We start from the raw sequence: 25,557 nt of genomic DNA, 5'->3' as shown, positions 1-25,557 counted from the left end.
GGAAGTGCTAGGCATTCCTTGCCCTTTCCAAGGCTATAAAAGACTCAGAAAGGTATGTCTCAAGAGCTGCACTGCAGAGTAACTCCCTAAGGCCTAAAGCAAAGCTCCATGGAAGAAAACTCTTGATTTTTATAAAAAAAAAAAAACCACAGCAAATTCTCTTAGGAGGCCAAGCTTAGTTCCCAAGACGTGGTAGGCTTGAAGCCATTAACAGCCTAGGACCTCAATACAAGTTGAGGCACTTGCTATTCCTGAAGTGTTTTCCACTGAGTAGATTTAATAACTATATTTATATTTTGGAAATTTAACTGTCCAAGATAAACATTCAAACTGTTAATCCAAAAACTCTTAGCAGTAACTATCTTGCTTATCTTTAAAAAAGAAAAAAGAAACCTAACACCAGTCTGCTAAACCCACAATTTGCTCATGACATAATGTACCTACAGATGTTTGCAGTAAAGAGGGACATGAGGGCTCAAGAGAACTCAAGAACAAGCGGATCAGGTCGCAGGCAAGAGGGCCACATTCTACCAAGATCACATTACTCACTAGCAGGGCAGTTAAGAATAGCTAGAGTCACCCTTAACACAGTTCCAAATCCTTTAATTAATTTCTAGGTTTAGAAACATGTCCCTATACTCCAGGAGAAAGCCCAAAATCACAGCAGTTAAGTGCTACTGCTTCTGTAGCTGTACTGTCATACTGTAGAATTGTTGTTGTTCCTTGACATTTGTGTTACATCCAGGGACTTCAATCCTCATGTGTCCCTCCTACGATAGAAATATATGTTCTGGATAGGCTGGTACAAACTCCTCTCTTATTACATTTTACAAAGCCTCAGAAATAGTGTTTATCCTTCAGAGCCAGGTTTGCGTCACATTCCACTAAACTGACATTTCAGCATCTCCAAAATCATCTCAGCAGGCTTAGTAGCCACAAGAGCTTTTTTTTTTTCAAAACTGCCTCCTTGATTAGGATACATATAGTAAGAGCTGGGAGAAGAGACAAGCAAAAGCGAATCCCAGTATTAGCCTCCCCTCTTCCTCACATGTAAGTTCAGTTTAGTTCCTAAGAAACAGCACAAAATTATCCTCATTCAGATACAGCAGCTGTGTTATGCTGAAGGAGGCTAATCAAGGCCTAGAAGTTCCACAAGCTTGAAAATAAGTCTCCGGTTGCCATAAAGTACCTACCGTATGTGAACATTCGTGGAGAAGTGAGCTCAATATTTGGTAAGGCTCCTAAGTGATTCAGGACAGCACACCTGTACCCATTTTTCTGCGCATAGTCAACAAAAGTACGGATATACTGCTTTTCACTGTGGTTAGCAATCCCAGGGCAGATTACCATCGTGACATCCTCTGTGCACAGAAAGAGAGGGAAGTTAAGTAAATGTCACTTCATGCAAATTAAAGAGATTCAGAAGGTTTTCATTTCAGATCCGTGGGAAACCATCTACCAGAAGCAAGCTAAAAATCCTACCAGTCTGCCAAAAATCCAGTACGGGACAGGAGACTAGCAGCTATAGTGCTACAGATGTGAAAGAGTAATTCACATTACAGGAGATGAACAGTTTTCTAACTTCAGGGAAAGCTGCCCAAACAGTTCTACAGGCACTGCCTAGAGACCAAGAGCAAATTCTTCCCTTTGAAGGATGTTTTTGACATTACACACGTTCCGCCTTCTGATAGCCTGTTGTGACTGCTAAGCATACAGAAGCTCTGGTGCTTGTTCATGCACCAAGTAGACTGGCTATGCTATTTTCCCCCCCCCTCATTTCCTGTGCAGAATTGGGTGTAACACAGATCTTCAAAATGAAGCTTTACTAAGCACAGACATTCTGATCGACTGACATTAGCCACAAAGCAGATGATGGCTAACCTAATGATATTTGATCTGCTGACACTGATCACTAGTTTAACAAGGTTATAATTTCATCAGCTAAAGAAAGTAATTGTTGTAATTCAAGTAAGCACAATAAATTACATTCAGCATTAGCATATGCGTTTCAAATTAGCCATCAGACTTTGCACTTACATGCAAAGCTCTGACACTTAGCAGCTCTAGCCACTGAATTTTTTGCCTCATTAGGAAAGCACTGCTCAGATTCTCTTCGGTGATAAAGATAACAGTAACTATGAGGATCTCAACATCGCCATACTTAAGAACTCTTTTTCTGAAGGCCACAGTAACTCAGTTTTAAGTGTTGCAGTTACTACTAGTAACACTAGTAGTAACACTCACTAGTGAGTTTGAAAGGTAAAGAACCACCATGATTTTCTACTTTTTCATGGAGTTCTTGTCATATCTGGACAGTGTGCACATAGAGTTTGTTTTCATGCAGATCTTTAAACAGTCAGTAAAGACTACCAAAAAAATCTCCCTAGGGGTGAGATAAGGTCTGGTTTCTTTTCCATACACACCAGGCTATGAATAATCCCATACTGCTAGCCTCTGTTTTATGATCCCACAGCCTTAACAGGTAAAGGACACTCCAAACACAAGGCTTACCACCAAGCTTCTCTCTGCCAGCCTCTACTTGAGGCAAAGGTTACGGAACATTTCTTCTGCTCCTTAGTCCCCCACCCCTTGCCACAAAGAGTTAGTCTAGTATGGTCTCTCCTGCTGTCCAAGATATAGGTATACAGCAAGACGGACTCCCAGCCTCCATGTGTTGGTTAGTATTGCTTAGCAGCTCCCTTCCTTTGACAGAATGAACATCTATCCTTTCTGCTAAATCAAGTAGCAGTGTCCTCATCCATCCCCCAGAGCACAGAACCAGGGTTAGCAGCTAGATGCAGGCAGCAGGTGTTTGACTGACCTCCAATGCAGTGCTCAGACTGCGGCTCAAAGAGATCAAAGGTGGCTGTTGCTCCATCTGGCATTGTGAGGTACTTGCGAAGTCCGTACGGATGTGGTGATCTCACTCTCCCCATTTTTCCATAAAGGGCAGTCTGGATATGTCCACTCTTTCCCCAGATCAGGGGTGGAATGTACCTGGAAGAGGCAGTAATTTAATTGCTTATCCCTGCTGTGTTAACAAGCATTGGAGAGCAGATAAGCACCCCCATAACAAATCTCCCCCTTGCTACCAAACATAGTAATAAATACAAAATTGTTTGTGCTATGACTGAACTGGCAGCACTGATCTTTGCAGCCTTACAGAAGGGAGACTGATATACTTTCAAAGCTGAGAAATCAGCACTGACAGCAGCAGAAGCCAAAATCCAGATATTCTTCTGTATTGAAACGTTACATACACAAATGCTTTCCACCAAATACACGGAGATCTTGTGCTTCAGTGAGATTGGGACAGCATGTTGCTAGCTGTAAAAGAAATAGGCTTGTAGACTCCTAGGCAACGCGACAGCTAACCATGACCAAGCTTAATTTTTAATACACAGAATAACTATATATCAGTGAGTAGATAGACTATCGTATTGTAGAATTGATTATTAATATGCAGGTGGTAAGAACAATCCTAAGCAACGTACTGCTCATTTGTCCTTTGTATAGCCCTTACCATGGCCGGCTTAAAACCCAGTCAGGCTGAATCAACAGAACAGTGAATGTAGATAGTAGGCATAAGACAGAATAACAGATAGGAAATAAGTGATTAACTTGGAAAAGGTTGGGCATTCAAAAATACGCATAGGCTAAAGCATATAATTAATAGAATGTCTTAAGTTTCTAAGAAACCTACAGGTAAAGATTGTCTGAAGATGACAAAAGACTGGTGACCAGAGACCGTGCCAGTGAGCTGCAACTTCAAAAGGGGAACTGGAACGAGACGATGAAAAATCACCTGAGGCAGAGGAATTGTACGGACTTTTGAAATTGCTAAAGAATAGAGAAGTGAGAAGCTGTAAGGGAACATCCAGACCCTCTTGGACAGAAATACCAATTATGTAATGTTTGTTTTAACTGTATATATATATGAGATTATTCCTTGTCAGTCTTTGACACTCACTGAGGTGATGGCCCAACTCTGAGTTGTTAATACAGCAAACCTAGAGGTACCCACCGAGTAGTGAAATTCTTTAACACTAGCCAACCAAACTGACTGCCAAAACCTGTAAAATGTTGTAAATCTAATTTAATTGAAACATTGAAGCTGGCTGGGTTGAGCCACACGAACTTGTGTAAACTCTTTACCGTACAAGCCAGTGGCAGAATTCACAGAATTTACTGAAAGTTCTAGAAGACAAAGCCCAAGACTTGCTGGTTGGGATGATTTGACACAGAACTGCTTTTCCCAGTTAAGTGAGGAGCTGGGTACAGGGAGATTTTACCTCTCAAGCAGAGTACAGTAAAGCTGAGAGTGTTTTAAAAGGACCCACCAGAGTTGGCCAAACTCCACTGAATAGTAAATCCCTTTCAACATAAGAAGGGGGACTCTACCAATTATGTTTATTAAAAGCTAGGTGACGAAGCAGAGCAGATTGTCTTCCTTTCCCTGGTTTACTGGCCCTCAAAAAGAGACATGGGGGAAAGACAGCTATTAGCTGGAAAGGGTTGAAGGCTTAGTTATCAGGGTTTTTTTTTTTTTTTAGTACAAGTAGAGCTGCAAGTGGTTTAACAGGAGACATACTGTTACCCACATGGTGCTGGGTGGGGAAGTCACCTGGCCACTCTGCAAAGGACAGGCTAAGCCTATGCCTTGAAAAAGATACGCTTTCCTGTTGAGAGCTGATGTAAGTAAGTGATTTATTGTTTAGGAGAACAGAAGTCCCAGGGGACATGATTCCAATTAAGGAGCTATAAAACTGCTACACAAAGGAAGGTAACCAGAAGAAGCTTGAGAGCTGCTGACACCACCTCAGATCCTGAGATATTAGCGACTCCCTCCCTGTTGTGGTTTTTTGGGCTTCCTGCAATTATTCCTTTCAATTTCCTGAGACCACATGAAGCAGAAATCATGTTCTTTCATGTTTTTTCCCTGTTCACAGAAAACTAGGCAGCTCAGGGCTCAAATTTACTGCTTAGCCCATAATCCACTAGAACGTGACAGAAACCTTGCCTTTGTGCTCTGACACTACCTACTTACACAGCTGGACCTTCTTCCTATGCCAGCTCTTAGATGTCGTATCCACAACTCCCTGTCCCCCCTACACACTCCTCAAAAAAACCCCTCTGTATAAAAATAAGAACTATCTAGGCTCGCTTACCAAAACAAGAGCAGCAGTATGCTCTTCCTCCCTGTTCTCTTCCCTTATCCGTGACAGATTTCTTACAGTCAATGCAACACAGCAGTTCATTGTACAGTTTTACTCTGTTTTTGCAAGTGCTCTTCCCAGGCCCAAACCAGATTTCCATAGAAGTAGACAGCACTTCAAAAAAGGCTACAAGAGCTGCCAACTGATGCTTGTAACCTTGTAAATTAGCCCTCAGTGCATCTTGAAGTCAATCACTCAATTATAAAGCTTTTCAAAAGAATCTATGTAACACTAGTAGCATTATCTATCTTTTATTAGCCCAGCATCTCTGCACTGGCAGATACGTACTGTAGGTGGCTCTTGCCAGGTGCAACGTGCAGTATGCCAGCCGTGCAGAGATTCCCAGCAATGATGGGGACTGTACGAGCTCATCCTCTGCCATTGCTGGTAGAGATGGAAAGTAGACAGCGGACGCATTCTCATGATTCAAAGTAGACATGCGTCAGGATACTGCAGTCAATGTAAACAAGGCTGCACAAGAAGAACTACAGATGGTTCTGCTCAAGTCACAGCTCACTGCAGAGAGTTTTCAACAGCAACTATTGTGGCAGATAGAAGAGACACTGCTCTTCTAGCATAAGAAAAAGCAGCTAGCTTCACCCCAGTCATTTACTTTACGACCAGTTCAGGTCAGTAGCCATACCCAACACTAGACAGTGCTTGACTAGTTTTTTTTGTCTTCTTTCATAGAAGTCCTTTGCAGATGGGTTTTGCTAGCAATTTTTTTGAAGGGACCTGTCAAATACAACCTATAGTAAGAATTTGCAGCTCTTTTAGAAGACTCAGACATCAACATCGTTGCATGGTTTCTAATCTTAGGTTAAGCACCACACACTGGAAAGTTTTGGTGATTCTGTTTCTATACAGTGCTTTTTAAATCAAAGATTATCCTAGGTAAAAACCAAAGTCTTACCCCTTAAGGCTAAGAGGAAAGCAATGTCTCCATCTACAACAGCTAAGTTATACAGCTGTGACTGATTACTGCTACCACCTTGATAAAAAAAAATAATCAAGGTTCTCTGCAAGCACCAATCCTTTTCTCGTGATTACCTACAGGTCAGTTTCCAGCTATAAGTTACAGTCATTCAGTGAAATAGATGCAGCAGCACATAGCACAGGATGCTGTTAGAGAGGTAATTAGAAGAGTCTTCAAAGCCTCACCACTACTGCTGGAGTTTAAACGAAGACGAAGGGCTTCAAGCATGCTGCTTAGCCAGAGTGCACTACTTATCACAGTGTGCCTCCTCTCAGGTCACAGCTGGTTTCCTTGGGGGAAAAAAACCCCAAACTTGCCTTCAAATAACCTGACTGGAAGTTACCTGAAGCACTGATCCTCAGCAAGTCAAACCTTTACACTGCTTTTACATAGGCAAACCCCACATGCAGTTTCATTGAAATGTTCTTCATTAAAGGAAAGACTAAGAGCAAGGCAGGAATCCCTGTCACTCCATCCATAATGATGGACAGATGCTACCTACAGGTTCCGCATTTCCATCTGAAGGCTAGAACTGTGTGACATCCTATGGACAAGGATGCATTCACTGCTTGCTCCCTTCAGAGCGCAGAGGCTAGTGTTTCCGAGGATCCTATGGATCAAGCAGTTAAAATGCTCAGCTTATCTTTTACGTTAACTCCAGTCAGTTCTTTAAGCATCACACTGCCTGTGGCAAAGATGTGCTAGTGTTAGTCACTCTGCATGTAACTACACTCTTCTAGATAAATATTCAAAGGTCAAGTTCCAGCATGAGTAATGTGCTTAGGACAGTACTCTGATGCAGAGAATTGTTACTTCCACTTAGTCAGACTTAACCACGTTAAGTATATTTCTGCAGTTTGCACTCAAAGCAATTAAAGCTCTGAAATACATGCAAGTGTCAGAGCAGCAGCTTTTTATTTCGCTTATATTTTCTTTTACTACTGCCCATCAGCCTTTAAGCAATAAGCATATGGCAAGATAGATATCCTAAAATCCCTTAAGTATCCAGGCTCCAGGAGACTGAACATCACAAGACTTCAACAGAGAGGGGGGAAAGAAGTTGCCCAGGTTGTATAGATCTTGTGTAATCCATGAAAAACTAAGACAGGTTAAAACTCATTTTACCAGACTGATGCAAAAGGAGGCAGCTTTTAATTTACTAAGAGAAGTTGCCAATCTAACCTACTACAAAGCCTTCACAGCAACAAAGCGATGCTTCTGTACCACTGCATTCCAGTAAAAGCTGTCCTCATCTGATGAACGAGTTTGGCTTTGCAAAGCATCCTTATAACCTACAGCAGAACTGGGCACATGATCTGTCTGTCAGATTATTTCTGTTGACCCTCCATTCTGTCAATGAACAAATCTGTTTTTGAAAGTCTTCATACGAGTGACTTTTATCTACATTTTTGAGACTAAGTCTACAAGAACTTCCAAGACCAAGTACTGAGCATAATAGTGGTAGACTGTAAAGGACTGAAGGACAAGATGTCTTTTTAACCAGAGTTTGTGTGGACCTTCAGCTTGCTTTTACTAAAGCCATACAGAGAGGAGGGCATAAAAAGAACTCTTCAGTCATGAAGGTCATGATACCACACTGGTGAGACAAAAAAGCTAGACAGGAATTATGCAAGTCCTCACCCTCTGAAAGCACAGGTCAGAAAAGCTAAAATTTACTTCAGCTGTATTATGCTAAAGACAATTCTGGAGACATTTTCATACTCAATCCAGCTGAAAAACCCAGCTACCCAGTGCTGACATAAATTGCAAAATAATCTGTGCTAGCTATGAAGCCAACATTCCTCATGGCAAAGAGCTGAAAAGAGATACTCCTCTGAAACAATCATCCCGTAGGCAGAAGAACATGTACTCAGGCTATTTTTCTTATGGCTTACCTTAGCAAAACAAGCTCTGCAGGGTGTGATACATGGCAACATCAGCTAGATATCATGCAGACTGAGCAACTAAGCAGTATCCATTTTAAGGAGCATTCAAGCGTTACCCCTTAGATTTTTATGCTAAAACTATCACTACTGCTAAATTTAACTATGTCTTCCAAACAAGGGCCCCTCACTCATAAAAGCAGGTGGCTTCCCTCCGGCATTGACATTAAGTAGAAACAGGAAAAGTGTTTGAAGACATGGCAGACTTCAACTTCTCTATAACACCTGCTATAAACTAAAGTGGTTTTGAGAAGCAGTATACTGTAGAGATGATTCCAGTGCAGCAAGTTTCACTGTATGGAGATGATTCACCATGCATTCCTTGGTGTGCCCTGTTCCAGCGAAGCTGCTCACAGATGTACAAGAGCCCAGGCACAGACACCACATGTATAAGCAGTATTTCCAATGTTCTGCAACAGCGGTTTAGAGATGACAGGAACTGAGCAACCAGCTGGGTGGTGAACAGCAGTCAGGAAGACCTCTTGCCAAAGAGATATATGCATGCCCACACAAGGATGAGGATGGCGTACCACAATAACACAGACAAACAAGTACTGATAACATAGGAGATCTGAAGGCAAAGTTGTGTTGTACTGGAAACAAAAAAATCTCAGTTTCTGTGAAACAAGAATGGCTTCCCAGTTTGCTCCACACCCAGAGGCTTTCAACTGACTCATTTCCCTGTTTTGATCTGGTCACTGCAATAGACACCAGGCACTGTGAGTAAAGACAAATATTTGAGGCAGTTAGCGATGGCTTCCAGTAGCCAGTCCTATAACTTCCAGTTACAGGATTCTGCAACAGCAGGCAGAGAGGAGAACAGGTCTGGGGATGCCAGTTACTTATTATGGAGGCTGGCTTATACAGCAGAACAAGCACAAGAGTTCATCAGTCTTAACTGGCTAAGTGAATTCACAGCCAGTTACATAAATCTGTTCCCAAATGTTTATGTTTTAGCTCCAAATACTGCATTTCAGCTGTGCAGCACAGCCCCACATCTTGATAGGTGGCTGTCCACAACAATGCCTGAGAGCAAGAGAATTCTTAAGTGTTTCACAAACATTCTCCTAGCATTTTAATATTAAAAACAATTCCAACATGTGATTGTAGATTAAGTTTTAGTGGCTCTCAGGCAGCAGATTATGATTTTAGAGCACATACATCACCCAGTATGCAGGAATTTAGGAAAGCAGCAGCTGTATAAGCAGCTCACGCAAAGCACATAAAAACCGTGCTATTTTTATTAGCAAGCATCAGCATTCAGGTCCTCAAAGATCTGAAGTGGAAGTTCAGCAATGGGCTTATTTCTGGAGCATTACTTCATTCCATTTGAGGAGATTAACACTTTAAACGTTAACTCTTACATCAGCTTTGATGTGCTGTAGCACACTGGATACTGATGGCAAGAAGGGCGTCTACAATTTGTGCAAGTCAAGGGATGCCCTGAGAACTGCCACCTGCTTTACAACAGGTTGTTTTTCCCCCCCTTTACATAGCAGTTTGTAGGTATTTAAAGGATGCTTTACAAATCAAACCTTGTTTGAACCTTGTCCCTTATATGATGCTAGGGAATGCAATTTGAATACTAACCAAGAAAGCTCATCTAGAAGTCTGCAAGGTTCAACCCTCTTCCCCCCCAAATATGTAGAAAGCAGTTTCTTCTGCATCAGCTTGCTAGACTGTTCGATGTGATGAATACACAGCAAATATGGAAGACATCTTCCTTGCTGATGGAAGCTGGAGAACACAAGACTGCTGTCAATGCCACAGCAGAGCACCTAGTGAGGACTCAGATACTCCTGAGGCTGCTTTTCTCCCCAAGGTCAATGCTTCAATTTACCAATAAGGAGCTGCCATTCTTCTCTACCTCTCAACATGTTCATCTGCAAAAGCTTCACGAGTAATACTGTTCTTCTAGTTTATTATTCTCCTGAAAGTGTTTCTCCCAGGGTAAAACATTAAGGAGTTGACAGGAATCAAACACTGTTTGCTATCAGATGGAAGAACATTGAAAAGCTTGAAGCCAGCTTTTCTGACTACTTGTCTCCTCGCATCTAGGAGAAGAGCAATGACAGTGCAAAAGAGTCGTCTGGTACCAGGCAGCCTTATCCAGTATAGGTTACTGTGCAAACAAAGGATAAGAAGGATCTAGGCTGGATCTTTGACAGTGTTTACCAACAGGCTTGACAGTCATCTACCTCAATCTTTGAGGAACTTGCCTTTATTAATGATAAAACTGTGCAGACAGCAAGGATAATTATTTTCTGTAAGGATAACACTTGTCCCACAACTCTACAGGAATACAGATACACATGCACACTTGATGGCAGAAGAAATTGGGAACAGCCAAAAAGAGTCTCTAGCCTAGTAAAGCAAGCACTGGCCAAATTTGTCTTCATGAACCAAAGAGCCAATGCTGCATTTCTACAGGAATAAGCAGATGGCAGACTTTCTACATCAATTTGAAAGACAGGAAAAGGAGACAGCTGCAGCCAGGGGTCAGGCCCGAGTGCTTGAGGGCACCAATAGCTGTGCTGATTTGCAAGAGCTTCCATGCAAGAAACAGTTCTTTGAATGGAAGAGGGTCCAATTATGCTACTCTACTTGGTAAGCCAGAGCACAGAGCTGGACAAGGCAGAAGGGAAATAAAGAGGTAAGAAAACATGAGCTCTAGAAAGTCAGAGTCTTTTGCTTACCAGCGTTTGATCGATATGTAGAAAGCTTCTAGCAGTTTAAAGAATTGTAAAAAGCAGTACTAACATCTGCAAGTACAAGGTACCTGGCACACAGCCATCTCAGGCAGTTTTACTGTCCAAAGCTCTTTAATTATTCATCTACCACCACTTGGCTTACTGAATGACACTACAGGTACAACGTACTGAATAAGTCTATAGGTGAAGATACTGCCATGAGGGGGGAAATAAAGTCCAAAAATGTTTTTACCAAGTATTTTTGAATAGCTGCACAGATAGAATAACTTTACTTACTTCTGCTTTCTCCCTGCCACCCTGTTTTTCCCAACAATAGCTCCACCCCTTCGACCCTTAAAAAATATGGGAGCTGAACAAACCAGGTCTGAAAGCCAGTTCACAGCTGCCCAGAAGAATTGGTCTCATAATAGATCTTACAACAAACCCAGCCCTGATATAACAGAAGGCATTGCTGGGCTACTTATTTTGCTTTCATGGTAGAATTTGAAAAGAGCTGCTTAATCAGCTTTCCTAACACTCTGAATCATTAGCAAGTAATCAAAGCCTTACAAGATTTTTCAGTGGAGTTTGGCACAAGCCACTTTCACATAGCTTTTTGCTAATTAGTCCTACAAAATATTCAGGCAAATTGCAGGAATTTAAGTATATTTGTTCCCCTTTAGTCTCCAGGTGACTTTCATGCCTAAAGACAGGGTTTCTTTGATTTTTCTTTAATTTCTATATTGAAAGAAGTCTGTGATAACATCAACAGAATAGCAAAAAAAAAAATCACATACACATGATCTTACAGAGCTGTCTTTCCTGCAAGCCCATTCAATGCCCAACAACAATTATATCCCTGTCTCCCCTAAATAAGTATACAGGTAATAAGACTGAAAAACTACCTATTGATACATTTTATTCTAGTTTGTTTCAGCTGAGTTTGTTTCCTGGGGTCACACAAGCCCTTCAGGCAATGTTCTGCCCAAGAACCATGTGTTGGAAATCACTGCTATGGTTTTCAGAGAAGCTGGAAAGCCTGAGTCCTGAGCTGATCCAGAGAAAGCAAACAACCCAGGGCTGCACACTATTAACACAACACTAGGGTTCTGCAAGAAGCTCTTCACTTCTGCAATTAATGCACAACAGATGTATCGCAAGTTTTAGACATGTTCTGCATTTTCACTCCTTTGGGAATGCTTTGTTCTGCAACTGAGTGAAAGTCAAGAACATGACTGTAATACAGTAGTGCTAGGAGCTCGTGCCATGAGAACAGAGCTGAAACAGGAGTAAAATGGACTCTGAATTAGCTTGCAGTCTGTTTCCAAAGATTAGCTTGATACTAATATGCCTTCAAGACTGGTAATCAGCACGGCTTCATGCTTGCTCTTTCATTGACTAGGGACATGTCAATTTGGAGTGCCAACACTGAGAAGACAAGTGTCTAAGATAAACTAAGGAGGTTCTAGTTGATTGGTATTTTCTAGGGAAGTAACTGCTTTGCAGTTAAGTCACTAGTCATAATCAAGAATCCAATTTCAATGCTCAGCTTTAACACATACTTATGTTACTACCAAACTTAGAGTGCAACAGGGAATGCTCTTTTTGTCTTTAAAACAGCTAATGCTTTGTTTCCTCTAAGAGTTTACAGATCCTATGGCCTAAGATCTTACACCTTATGTAACCAAGGCAGCAAAACCAGCACCACTAAAAGCCTCTCATCTCCCCTAGAATGACTATCCTTAAGTCAGCTTGACTTTTGAGATCCAAAAGGAAGGTTCATGCAGCTGCACTGAGTGCTTACTAGATAATTGATGTATTTAGGGCTTCTAAATAGGACTTGCAAGTTTTCAAAGTGATTGCAGAAGAGAAATACTGTAATCAAAGTCCTTGTCCCTCCAAAGCCTCCTGAAATTGTAATAAATGCTTCATATTATTGGTGAAAGTGAGGGCAGCTGCACTGATTCTGGAAGTCCCAGAATGGAAGGTCAAGGATCAGCCTGCTCAAATACACAGTTGACATAAGGTGAATTTGAAAGTGGACTCAAGAGGCTTAGAGCTGGCCAGTACATCATTACTTTATTAAACTAGTTATGATGATGTGCTCTACCCAGTAATAGGTTTCATTAGTCTTCAATCAACTTAAGATAATTCAAATAAGAGCAGGCACTTTAAAACTAACAGCCATCCCCGTGTTCATAATAAGTGCACAGACACACCATGAGAACATTCTCTTCCTGTGAGCCCCAACAGATTTCTTCCCTCATAGAAAGGGAAGTACCTGAACAGGAACAAGTGCTGACTGTATCCATCCCTCCCCCATTTCCACAGCCAGTGGGCTATATAGTGCTGGTACAGTACAATATTAGCACACAGCTACTATACAGAGAGGCAGGGATGACTTTTTCCCATATATCCATAGAGAGCCCAGCACAAGATGACTTGGTCCTAAACCCAAGTACCTGGGACACTAACAATAATTAAATGCTTCACTTGGAACATGTTTATTTTCTCAAGACAATACTCTAACATTCACTTGTGCTCAGGTTTAAGAAACACACTAGGCAGAAGAATGGTTAAGTGCAGCTCTTCTCCCTATAACACAGGTCAACATGGAAAAAAAATATACTACTTACTCTTTGGTCAGAAGTGGGCAGGATTTGAGTAGAAAGCGGGCCAAAGCAGAGTCCTGGTAAATGAGTTCAGGAGGGGCAGTTGGGCTTTTTAAATTTAAGCAGCGAACAATAACATAAAGAACAGCAGCAACTGCAGCTAGCTTTACCCCATCAAACACTGCTGGCAGCTCAGGGGTTTCCAACATTGCACTCATTCTGAGCCTGGAGATAAAAAACGATATTAAAGCTTTTTGCAATATACTGTTGGATATTAACATCAATTGCCATGTTAAATATAAGACTGTGCCAACCAACTAAATTTGTCAGTTAACACTGCTACAAATATGCTAGCATATTAACTCAGACTAGCAACTTTTAAGATGAAAGGAAGTTTATATTGTACTGTTTTAAAAACCCTGTCCGCCACAAGAAATAGAAACTGGATGGAGATTTATTCCTAATCAGTGCTGCACTAGAACTGCAACAGCGTCTCAGGTGTCAAACCCTACAGTCTGCAGCCAGTCGATACTTTCAGGATCTTGGCCAAGACTATCCAGCTCAAATAGAAGCCAAGTGAAAAGCCAGGTTATAGAGGCACATCAGCAGCTTTGGACATGTGTTTCTTTCCAGATGTACAAGCCAAGCTTGAAAAGGAGAATTTGAAAGAACTACTGCGTTAGTTCCTCAGCCTGAGTTTTGCAACTCCATGACAATACTGGTACTAACTCCTGCATGTATTTAAAGTGGTCACTTTATGTACCACAGAGTTCAGCATTTCTTTTAATTCACTGTAGTTCTGCAGCTGAAGGAGAACTAGATTAATATCTAGCCTGTCAAGAGCTTTAAAGTAAAGGAAGTAGAGGATGGGAGAGAACTAAAACCCTTACAATATAACAACATCCTTCCAGCTTGAAATCAAATTCTTGAACTGATCCAGCTTCTTTTGAACCTATGGTTCAATAGCTGGCTGCAGTTATTACAGGGACATTTCATCCATGTTGAAGGGGCAGGTTTTTCCCTGGGTCTTTCCTGAGCCACATGGGTAACCCAAGTAAGATAGTAAACTGCTGAGTCAAGTCTTACCGATTTCACTTTTTCTTCAAACTAGAAATAATTGCCAGTCCTCAGTAGAACGGTCACCGTCTGGATCTACGTGCTACCCTGTGAGGAGAGAAAAAACAAATTGATTATTACTGATAAGGCTGCATCTCTCAGCTGGAAGGAAAAAACATAAGTTTATACAGAGGTCCCATTGCAGACATTGCAACTGATTTGTATATTCAGTCACAACTGCTCCAACTCTGATCCATCTGCATCACAAACCTCTCCATAGGCAAGAGATTCCAGACTACATCAGTTGCCTCCAGCATATTAGTTTATCTGCAGTATGCAAATACAACTTCATGAGTAGAGACACAAAGCAATAATGAAAAATCAGTGCAACTTCAGAGGAAAGCCAAGCTATGAGCTTCCAGAAGACCACACAGTTACCATCTTTGCAAGACAGTGACACTGTCCCCAGCTGCAAACACTATTCAAATCCCTTCCTATTTAAAAGGCTAGAAGTGACAGGCTACTGTTCTTCTCAACTTTGTGCAGTATCTATGCTGTTACTGAAGTGTGAAGCCAGTCTGAAAGAAGTTTCCTGCTACTTTTACTCAGGCTTAGACAGGCAGCTCACTCCTACAGATGGAAGCTTGTAAACAGTCTCTGCTTGTTCCCACACTTGATTTTTTAGGAAGTTACAACATATCACACTTCCACAAGATGATAAGAGCCACCAGGAGACTCAGATAGAGCCACCTAATTAACACTAGTGCACACACACCAAGGCTTGTTACAAGAATTTGATGATGCCAGTAACGGAGAGACAGCTTTCGGCCTTTAACCATAAAAACGTAAGCAACATTTACAATTAGAACTGTATTTCCTACAGGCACAACTAAACCAATGGGGAATCGGAGCTTCCAGGAAAAAGCTCCAGAACAGTCTGCTCTCTACTGCAGCTGCTGCTTCCAACTCAGAACATACACCAACAGCGCAGGCCATACCAAAGCCTTAATAGTCCTCCTAGCAGGAAGAAAAAAGCTCGCAAGTACATTCTGTACTCAATGCTGCTACACCAAAATCCCTTGGAAGAAAACAAGTCTGACATCAGCTATTGATTAACAGCATGCAGGCAACCTGCAAGTTTTTGCCACCATAACCGTCTGCATTGCAGGAGAACAGAGGATGAGGAAAGCAGAGACATTTAATATTGGACAACTCTGAAGCTTTTATTTTCTGATTCTGAGCTTCATAGTAGCAGGGAGAGAGAAGCAGGCTACAAAGCCGTTTATTCTTCTAATCAGAAGGTTGCATTGGCATCATGTGTCTCAATGATGAGTTCAACATTCAGCTATAGTATGTTAGCTCACTTCCATGCTTAGTAGACTTTCACCAACACTACCACCAACTGCATAGGAGACAACAGGCAAACTACAGCAATGGCTTCTCCAGGGAAGGTACAACCAGCAGAAGAGTGGATTGAATTCCTGAACAATTGCTGACTCAAGGACAACCAGGTGCTTGAGTAAGAATTCCCCAGCTAAAACTCCCAGAAGTTCTTCCGTTGGCACCTTCCCTTCCTTGTTTTATTTAGAAAATTAATAGAGACGCTGATACAAGAGTTACCTAATACCTTCCTGCCACCTGGATTTTAGTCTAGTTTGCTGTTTACAGCTTTCACAGCATTAGTGAATTTGTTAAAAATAAAACTGGGCATGATTAGTCATTAGCATTTTGTACTAGTGACTCAGTATAACTGATCCAACTAAGCTGTATCTCGCTGAGAGTCTTCTCTCCCACATAATCTTCAGATTATAAACATACGACCTCTCTTTGATACTTCTATATCTAGCTTTTGCCTGTTGCTACCTTAAAAAAGCATACCAGCTTGGAGTTACTTTCAGAAAAAACAGCTGTTGGTAGGCAGGATTATGCTTTGACACTTGCGAACTAGTATTTTTCCCTTTTAGACAGTCTGAATACACATTCACTGAACATACACACTTCAAACAAGTGCTAGAGGTTCATGTATTTGTCAGGATCTTTACCTAAAAGCTCAGGTCAGCCTGTGTACAGCTAACACGAAGCTGGCACTGCTGTTGCACAGCTGTCTGCAGTGATTAACTAGGCAGCAGGTCTCATCCAAGGCAGCTAGATTGGTGAACTCCATGCCCTATGGATCCAGCTGTGGCACTTCAGGGCCTTCCTCAAGAGTCTGATATTTCTGAAGACCTAAACAGACCTGTCTCAGCCAGGGAAGATTTGCAGGGGCTCAGCCAGAGCACTTTGCTCTAAAATTTTAAGTGTTTAGCTTACCGAAATGGATTAGAGAGCTCTGCTTCTAATCACATAGGACAAATGCCTCCGTATTTACGAACAGGGATGAGGTCACCTTGCTTCTGTTTTGTTAAACCCTTTTTGCATTGACCCAATAAACTTTTCTGTTTACAAAAAAGGACAGATAACCAGTGTTGAGCCAGTCAAATTTTAATCTAGAATCTCTTCTAAATGGGTCAGCATTAATATAAACAGATAAACATTTGTGCTTTTCTGTACACAGGACACTAGATTCACTTTTGGCAGGCTAGACAAAATTAGCAAGAACCAGTAAGTATATTACTGGAAGCAATCAAGCCTGACTTTTCACCTGTCACAGGGTTTGAGATCCACATTGAGGAACACAAAGAAGTTGAAGCTTTTGAGGCCAACAATGTTATTTTGAAGCACCTGAAGTATACAATTCCTTTTTTAAAAATCACTTAAAGGCATGACAGCCCCAAAGACTGACAGTCTTTTCAAGCAATATTCTTAAGTCCCATTTATGACTGAGGAGTAACTTTAAAATCAATTACTGGAGAGCAAGTGCTGGATTTGCAGAATCTTTTCATTTGCCCTTTCATCACAGAATAAAAAGCTGAAATTCATGTTAAAGGAAACACTTCAGCACTACTGTTAGCAGAGTGCACCTCACCTGTGCAAGTACAATGAGAGAAGTCCCATGTCTCCCCTTTCCAGACAGGAATAGAAACAAGTACAACAAAAGCTAGTAGAGCTACAGCAAATTCCTTTTGTATCCTTTCAAAGATGCTGAGTTTTGGAAAAGCCATCACCAAGATATTTACTTGTACAGTAAGATTTGTTGTCAGTCATGACTTCACCGAGACCCGTATACATTTCTGTTCCAGGTTGCCTGAGGAGAGGAGACACTTCCAAGGACAGAAGTCACTTCACCCTGTGACTCATGGCACACACAGGATTTGGTAGCTACCAAGCATTACTGCTCCTCCACCCATGCCAAAGCTGAGTCTGACTCTGCACACTGGAAAGCCAACATTAAAAAAAAAACCAAAGACATTAAAGGAAGCCACTCCCCTACGGTCCTTCCCTCAGGCCTTTTAATGAGCAACTGAAAGCCTGGGAGACTCATTTCACTGAAGCATTACAAGCGCTTTGGGCTAAAGTGAAGCTACAACTATATGGAACTGCCCACAGACAAGAGTAAAGACAGCCTCTTTAAAAGGAGCTCCACTAGCAAGACATTTATGCTCCATTACATTCACTGAAGAATCTTGAAGGAATCCTGTTTCCAGGAATGGCAGTTTGATACAAAAGTCTCCTGCATGCCCTCCCACCAGTGAGTGTTCTGGCTCACTAGTGCTTTCAGAGCTCAGCTGGACACCAAAACACTGGAGCATACCTGGCCAACACTGAAAGCACTTAAAAATCCCCTTTCCTATCCTTTTACAGCTTCTACCAAGTGGTGTAACACCCTCTCTCTTCCCCACTAAGATTCAGAAGAGCCAAAGAGGCTGTGTCTAGACAAATTAAGCAGACAGACTTCGTTAACTAACTTATCAGACATTTCTTGGACTGGTTTTGCTTATTTGTAGTGCCTGCTTGGAGAATAAAACTCTGAAAGCAAATCTGCTAGACAAGAGTAAAGTAAAAAAAACCCTGCTTTAAAGTAGAGCTGTGTCTAGGCAGATTCAGACCAGAAATAAGCGGTGTTCCCCCCAGCTTTTTGAAGGGGGAAGAAGGACGGCTGTTTCACTGAAGTTAGTTCTTTAGGGAACGTTTCCAGGAAATAAATCATCTTTAATATCAGCCTAACTTAATGCCTCTTATGAAAGATATGCTGCAAAATCAAAGTTACAGGCCTGTCACTACCAGGTAAGATATTTAGAACCACATTATGGAGAAGGGAACTTTATTAAGGAAAGGGTGGAAAGCCAGAGCACTACAAAAGCTTTTAACAAAGCTGAGTTTTATGCCAGCATATTATTCGAATCTCACGCCAGGAAGTGTACAATAAGTGTCACACTGCTGAGCCTTCAATGGTTTAAATGCAGAGGAAGATGTTTAGAGACCATCCAGTTGAAAACATACATAGGGAATTCCCCACCTGGGAAAGGCTCTGAAGCAATGTGAATGACAGGAAAGGCTGCCAGACCAAGTTTTTGTAGAGCACCAGAGGACAGTCTGAAGTCACACAAGCTACATAAGTACAAGAATCTGTGCTAGAGGAATCATGAAAAAACTCAAGTTTTATTGTGGAGCCCTATACCCTGCTTTCTACCCAGCACTTTTTGTGTATAAGAGGCTTTCATTTTTTATGGAAAAAAAGTGTTAAACCTAAACTGCTACTTTAAGGTCTCCAAAGAATATTAGGGCCACACTGGTCTATGCCTCATCAGTTTCGGCACACAACGCAAGGCATCACAGTGCTTATTTCAAGACTGGCATCTAACCAAGCTTACCCCAAGCAGAACCTCCTATTATCTTCAGTCATAGCTCAGAAGCAAACACTGAGATCATCTCGATGTATCACTTGGTACTTCTGGCCATTTAAAACAGCCAATTAAGTCTCAGACCTCAAAGCACAGAGGGTATAATTAAGAATTAGCTGAGCACTTCAAGCACTTAAGCTTAGGTTTTCAGGAGATGTGGCCATGAGAGATAAAGTGCAGTCCTCACCAGTCAGCAGGAGTCTGGCAAAGCCCACCACAGTTTTGTTGTCAAACATCTGACAGATTTTTATCTCCAAATAAAGAGGTCACACTGACATGTCCCATCACAAGGATGCTTAAAAGACCATTACTTGGACAGCACACAGAAGTCCTTGGTGCAAATCCCTCTGCCTTGTGCCAGAGCCAGCACCCAGGCCAGGATTTGGCTGGTCAGTGAATATACAAAGCAGCAGCTTCTGTTTACACCATGTTCCAACAAGAATTTCCTGGCTGGTGCCTTCACTAGAATTTGACCTTTTCATCAGATACATTACTTGGCTCATATACAGAATTTAGAGGTACTCTGAGGTTACAGAGACAAAGTTCATAGCATCAGGTACCACGGGCACAGCCAGAAAGACAGGTGTCTTTAACTGGAGCTTTTTCTCCTTTTTTCACTTTGAGAAGTCCTACACCTTCAGAGCAGAAGGCAAGCACCAAAAGAGGGCTGGGTGTACATGCCAAGGCAGCTTGCTTACAAACGCACCTGAGAATCATTCTATAGGGCCAAAGACTCCTTAGGTCTTTCACTTCCCCAAGAAGGCTGATGTAGTCAACAAAGCCTTGAATTTCACTTCCTTCCAACTACATGAACTGCTTTTGTTTCTTCATATCATCATTTTAACTACTCAAAATGGCTCTACTGCATGACAGGCAGCTTTTGTATATTATCCAAGAAGAAGGTTGCTATGTAGACTCCCTGTCTGTCACCTTATCTGGTTCCTGCTTATCACAGATGGATTGAAAAAAACACTGCATTAGCTTTTATTGCACACACCTGACATACAATATTAACTAAGAACAAGACAAGGCTCAGATGACTCCACAGAAATCAATTAATTGCATCTTATCTTAAAGGAAAGGCTCATGTTATTTAAGCAAACAATTATTGGATTACTGCAGAGACTTAGGACTTTGTCACACCCCAACCGCTGCCTTATGGAACTACATGGCAGAGCTTCAGCTCCTTGTAGAAGACGCCAAGCTTACTTTTAGGTACTGAGAGAAAAGAAATACTGGCTAACACCTTTCCAGTCTTACAGCATTAGCAGGTGCCACTTGCCTACCACATAACCCTGTGTGTCACCAGGCAGCATTAATCTCAAGGGAAGAAGTGGAATAAACACATTGCAGACAACTCAACAATCTATGCTCAGTAGTTTGAGGGAATGCTGCTAGCATCAAGCCACAGATAGCTAAGTGAGCTAACACAAACTGTATAACAGACCAACCTCCCTGAAGGAGTCTGCTCTATTCCTTCACTATATTTTGAAATGCAGCATCATACTGTTAAAGCCTCAGACTCCAACCCCTCCATCCCCACAGGGTCACAGAGCTCAGGTGTACATATCACAGGAGCAGCCCAAAGTCCAAGCACATCACAGCTGTTTGCTCAGCTACAGGGTACACAGCTGAGTAAGTGGGGAGTACACTCCGCACCAGACTGGCTGCACAACAGGGAAAGACCTTGTATCAACAAAGCACACGTTACGACAGCTAAGAGAACTTTATTCAAGACGAGTTCAGCTGAAGCAGTCTGAAAACACCTAGATCTGGACATGATCAAAAGCTGAGGTGGCACTTCACCCTCAGGTCTTCAAACACCTTGCTTAATTTCTTTCCCCTGTTGAGCAGCTCTGTTCCACAGCAGTACAGCAGATTTGCAGAGTCATTCTCTCAGAGTCTGTCCATGACAGATAGAAGGTTCACGCTGGAGAAGTTTAATTCACATGATTACATTAAAAAACGAAGCAACAACATTTTAGGACATAAGAACCAAATGCAAAGAGACAGGACCTGACCAACACACAGCTACCACTACTGCAGACTACTCAAGTTCTAGCAAACAATGATTAAAACAGAAGTTTTGGAGCACTGCAGCAGTCACCAGCAACTCAAAATTTGAAGAGCTACACACTGAATCTGAGTGGGAGGTTAGGGATATTACAGGCACATCTTAGGACGTTTTTTCCTTACCTCTTACAAGAATGTTCACTGTAAATGACTGTGGATCTGCTTGTTTCACTTAGTACAATCTTTCATAGTCACATATGCCCAACCAACGCTTTACAGAACTGGGTGTTCTAGTTAAGGGACGGCCAGGCTTGAACACCCTCACCATTAATTTTTCTAGAACCTGCACCTCTATGCAAAAGCATCTTTGAAGACATAAGTAAGTTTAGAAGCAAGACAAATTATTGAACAGTGAACCCCTCACTAGCAGCCAGTCAATTGTCCTACGTGACCCTTTCTATGAGGAGCCCCTATTAAGCTGTTTGAGTACTCAGTGCCCTGAATAGGGCTGTCGCTCAATTATTAGCAACGAGTACATCAGAAGTTTCAAAAGGGTTTGGTGTTTGCAGGAGCTCAGTCCTCAGGAAGTTGTCATTGCCATTTATTTTAGTCATACCGAACCCATGATGATGAAAAACTCAAGTATTTCTCAACAGTAGAGTAAGTGGTAGGCAACCACACTTCCCGATCAGCCTAGAGATACATAAGGAAATCTTCTGTACATCGCAAAGTATGACACTTCCTTCCATTGCCATTACCTTTAACGGAGCACAGGCATCTGGTTTGTACAGAACTGCTTTGCAAAGCATTTTGAATCCCTACTGCCTGATGCTGACAGAGTAAGGCTGGCAGTCAGAGACAATCTTTATTATCAACTCAACTGATATAGCTGGAGAAAAGACAAGCCCTTGGGCACACAAGGCTTCCTAGAGCTAAAAGAGGCTAAGATAGCATCATTGCCACCCACATATGTTGGGCAAGTGGGACTTTGCGTCTCCGTAAGAAGGAGAGATTGTCTTCGCACATTGAAATTAAGTCAACTGTTTGGTACTGAACTTAATCAGCTGAGTTTGATCAGGTTTTTTTTAAATGCATGTAAGATTAATCTTCACAAGCTATTTAGGCTGAAGAAGGGCAAATACTTGCACAGAAGTTCAGCTGATTTACAGTACACATTAAGAACAGCAATTCAGAGCTATAACACACATGAACTATGATCTTCCAGAGAAGCTCAAAAGAGTAGATGAAAATGCCAATATACTAGCAGAAGTATGATGATTTAGGCTTCTGCTGAAAAGTCCAAGACACCAGTTTCAGGCTGGTGTCTGCATCTCTTAACAGGTATTACAAGCACCAAAGACCCCAGCACCAACACCTCGACTAGAAACTTTACTAAATTCTGTTTTTTCTTAACTTAATCCAAGTTCTGGCACTACCAGAACTGGCAGCATGAAAATAAGGATGAAGAGGCCAGAGAAACAGAGCAAGAAATGGGAGTAACAGAGCAACGTGAATCCAGCAGCACCCCAGACATTTCCATTACTGAGTGAGGTTAAACTACAACTACAGGAGGTTTGAATCACCGTGCTAAAGCCACCATTTTCTATAGTACAGCAAATCACATCTAAAAGTACAGTTGGTACTTAGTAGATTTGGATAACCTCTCCATATGCCTGTGTCAAGGAAAAATGATGTTATTCTGCCATCTTTCCTTCCCAATACCACATCCCAGAACACTGACTATTTCAGTGTGTTAATCTCTGCATTTTCACATGGCAAGTTTAATAATGCAGCTTTATGAAACACTAAAAGCCTAAGCTGCTATTCATTCCCTGAATAGAAAAATATAGCTTTTACAAGAGTAGAACAAGTTAATATTTAAGTTTAACTTCTTCAGAATCAGTTTTGCAAGATGGAAGGTTTTATCCCCTGCCTCCATGTCTTTTCCACCTCTAGAAAAGGCACAATCTTAGGTCAGCCTCATGCTCTATGCAGCTAATTCACTCAGTAACTCAAAGGACCTCCCTGTGCAAAAGCTGAAATACAACTATTCTTAAGAATAAGGCAGGAGAATAGAAGAACCCAAATATTAGCTCTTTTTTAATAGCCTTCCTGTTTCCAACTCTTGACTTTGAGACCGAAATAAACGATGGCTAGAATAATAAGAAAGGCTGCATGTCCACTGATACAAGAAAAGACAAGAGAATTTATTCAGAATTCTCTTGTGATATGAGAGCTAAGCAAGCATCTAGGAATGAAGGTGAAGTAGATGAACCAAGAAGAGATAACAACAGAACAACCAAAGACTAGTTGTCAATAACACAACTCCCTGCAAAAGAAATAAACATTATCAAAGAAGGTCTGAAAGTGAGATATCACAAATGCAAACAGCTGAACTGTGCATTCTATAAACACCATATCAGTGGTGACTAGAACACGTCAACCTAACCAATATTACAAACATGGCTGAGCATGATAATCATTGATAAACAAGGCATGTAAGATGAACACACTGTACCACTTAGCTGATTAATAAGCCACAAACATTTATTACAGACGCAGGCACCAGTGCTGTGGAAGCCAAACAGCAATTTGTAACAGGCGGACAGGAATCTTTAGCACTTACCACACCAGTGACAATTGTACATCAACAATAAGAGGAAGGTGTTATGAATTCTCTGAAGAGACCTGCATGAGAATGCAACTACAGAATGCAATCCCTCCAGTCATAACTGTGGGGATAAAGCTGCTGCTAACATACCCCTTTTAAAGAGTTAGTGTCAGGTGAGGAATTTCACCAGCTGTAATAAAGCCACTGCAATAGATATAGCTACCTGTCCTGTACTGGAGTAAGTCACAAGCTATACATGAAGTTGTTGAATTAATTGGACAGTATCCTGTCACTCAGGCTAAGAAGCAGGTATATAGTACACACAACAAAAGAAAGTCTAAAGTTATTGCAACACACTAGTAGCCCTGTCAAGACCTAGAAGCATGAGTAAGAGAGAAGAGCCTCATTTAGGGGGAGCCGTGTGAGCTGCCGGCCAGAACTCACCTGGCTCTAACTCCCCTGAGCGTCATCCCCTCGGGATGGGCTCCCCACCTCAGCCTTCACCTGCTGCCAGCACAGCCCGCTCTCACACCACCGCTTTCCTCACCCTGCACAACCTCGCACCTCCACGAAGCCACGGGGAAGGCCGTCACGGCACCACCAACTGCACGGCCCTTCCGACCGGGCCAGGAACCCAACCGAGCAGCACCGGGAAGGGACCGGATCGCAGACCGCCACAGCCAGGCCAAGCCAAACCTCACCGCAGGGCTACCCCCGCCTCCACCCCAGGAAATAAACACATAAGGCAAGCCTGCTGCAGAAAATAAATAGAAAGAAAGCGCCTGAGCGGGCAGGGGGAACCTGAGGAGCACCGCTGACCGCCCGGCGCCTGACAGACTCGGCCGCGGCCCAACGCCCCGCGCCCCCTCAGGCCCCGTACCGCTGAGAGGCGGACAGGGAGGCAACCCCGGCCGCCGTCGCCCCCTCAGCCCGGCGGGGAACGGGATCCCGGAACGGTGGTGCCTCACCTGCGGGCCCAGCCAAGCAGCATAACCACCGGCAGCTTCCACCGTCTGCACCCGCCCCGCTACCCGCGGCCCCTTAGCGACCGCCCTCGCCCTCCCATTGGCCGCCTCGCCGCTCTCGCCCAAACCCGCGCGCGGATTGGGCGGGACGCGGGAGGAGGGCGGGAGCTGCCTGCGCGGGCGCTAATTGGCTGGTGGCGAGGCAGAGGGGCGGGACAGCGCCGTTCCGTTGGCTCGGGCACCTCTCAGTCAGGCGGAGGGTGGTGATTGGCGTCCGCGGGCGGGGCGAGGCTGCCGGCGCCTGTGGGGAGCGGCGGCTGCCGGCGCCATGACAGAGCGGGGCCGCCACGGGGCGGCGGGGAGCGGCGGGTGGAGGAGCAGCCGCATCCTGCTGCCGGAGCCAGCACCCCTGCCGCGGGGGGGAGGCAGCCTGGGGAGCCGCTCCAGCGGAGGTGCATGTTTACCCCTCAGTGGTGTGGGGCTCGGTGGTACTGAGGGCCGGATGGGCCAAAAACCTCTCCAGCCTGGCACAAGCCGCTGATAATCCATCTAAGTGTGCCCAGGTGCTGAATACTGGTCACATAATAGTACCTTGCAATCAAAACTCATTTAGAAACGATATCTTGGAGCCTTAAAAATGGTGGCTGGGCCTTCAAGAGGCAGATTTCGTTTCCTGTGGGCGCCCTGGCCACCT

The 25,557-nt window shown here is 42.8% G+C and overlaps 1 protein-coding gene across 2 annotated transcripts in view; it reads right to left on the bottom strand.

The window, feature by feature from the left end:
• ABHD2 (abhydrolase domain containing 2, acylglycerol lipase) overlaps positions 1-24,945 on the bottom strand; it is a 41,715-nt gene extending 16,770 nt beyond the window's left edge. The window contains exons 1-5 of one of the 2 annotated variants that reach the window (XM_054214243.1): positions 24,867-24,945; positions 14,524-14,601; positions 13,462-13,662; positions 2,822-2,997; positions 1,194-1,361 (exon numbers count right to left, since the gene is read on the bottom strand). In XM_054214243.1, the coding sequence (XP_054070218.1) occupies positions 1,194-1,361; positions 2,822-2,997; positions 13,462-13,655 (538 nt within the window). In that variant the 5' untranslated portion in view covers positions 13,656-13,662; positions 14,524-14,601; positions 24,867-24,945. Of the gene's footprint in view, positions 1-1,193; positions 1,362-2,821; positions 2,998-13,461; positions 13,663-14,523; positions 14,602-24,778; positions 24,798-24,866 lie in introns of those variants that run through there. The other variant, XM_054214244.1, reaches the window with a different exon arrangement.
• Between the last annotated feature and the right edge of the window lie 612 nt (positions 24,946-25,557).

The sequence above is a fragment of the Rissa tridactyla genome, chromosome 9, assembly GCF_028500815.1.
Source record: "Rissa tridactyla isolate bRisTri1 chromosome 9, bRisTri1.patW.cur.20221130, whole genome shotgun sequence".
NCBI lineage: Eukaryota > Metazoa > Chordata > Aves > Charadriiformes > Laridae > Rissa > Rissa tridactyla.
Note: the sequence above shows the minus strand (reverse complement) of the source record. Positions and strands in the feature narration are given on the sequence as shown.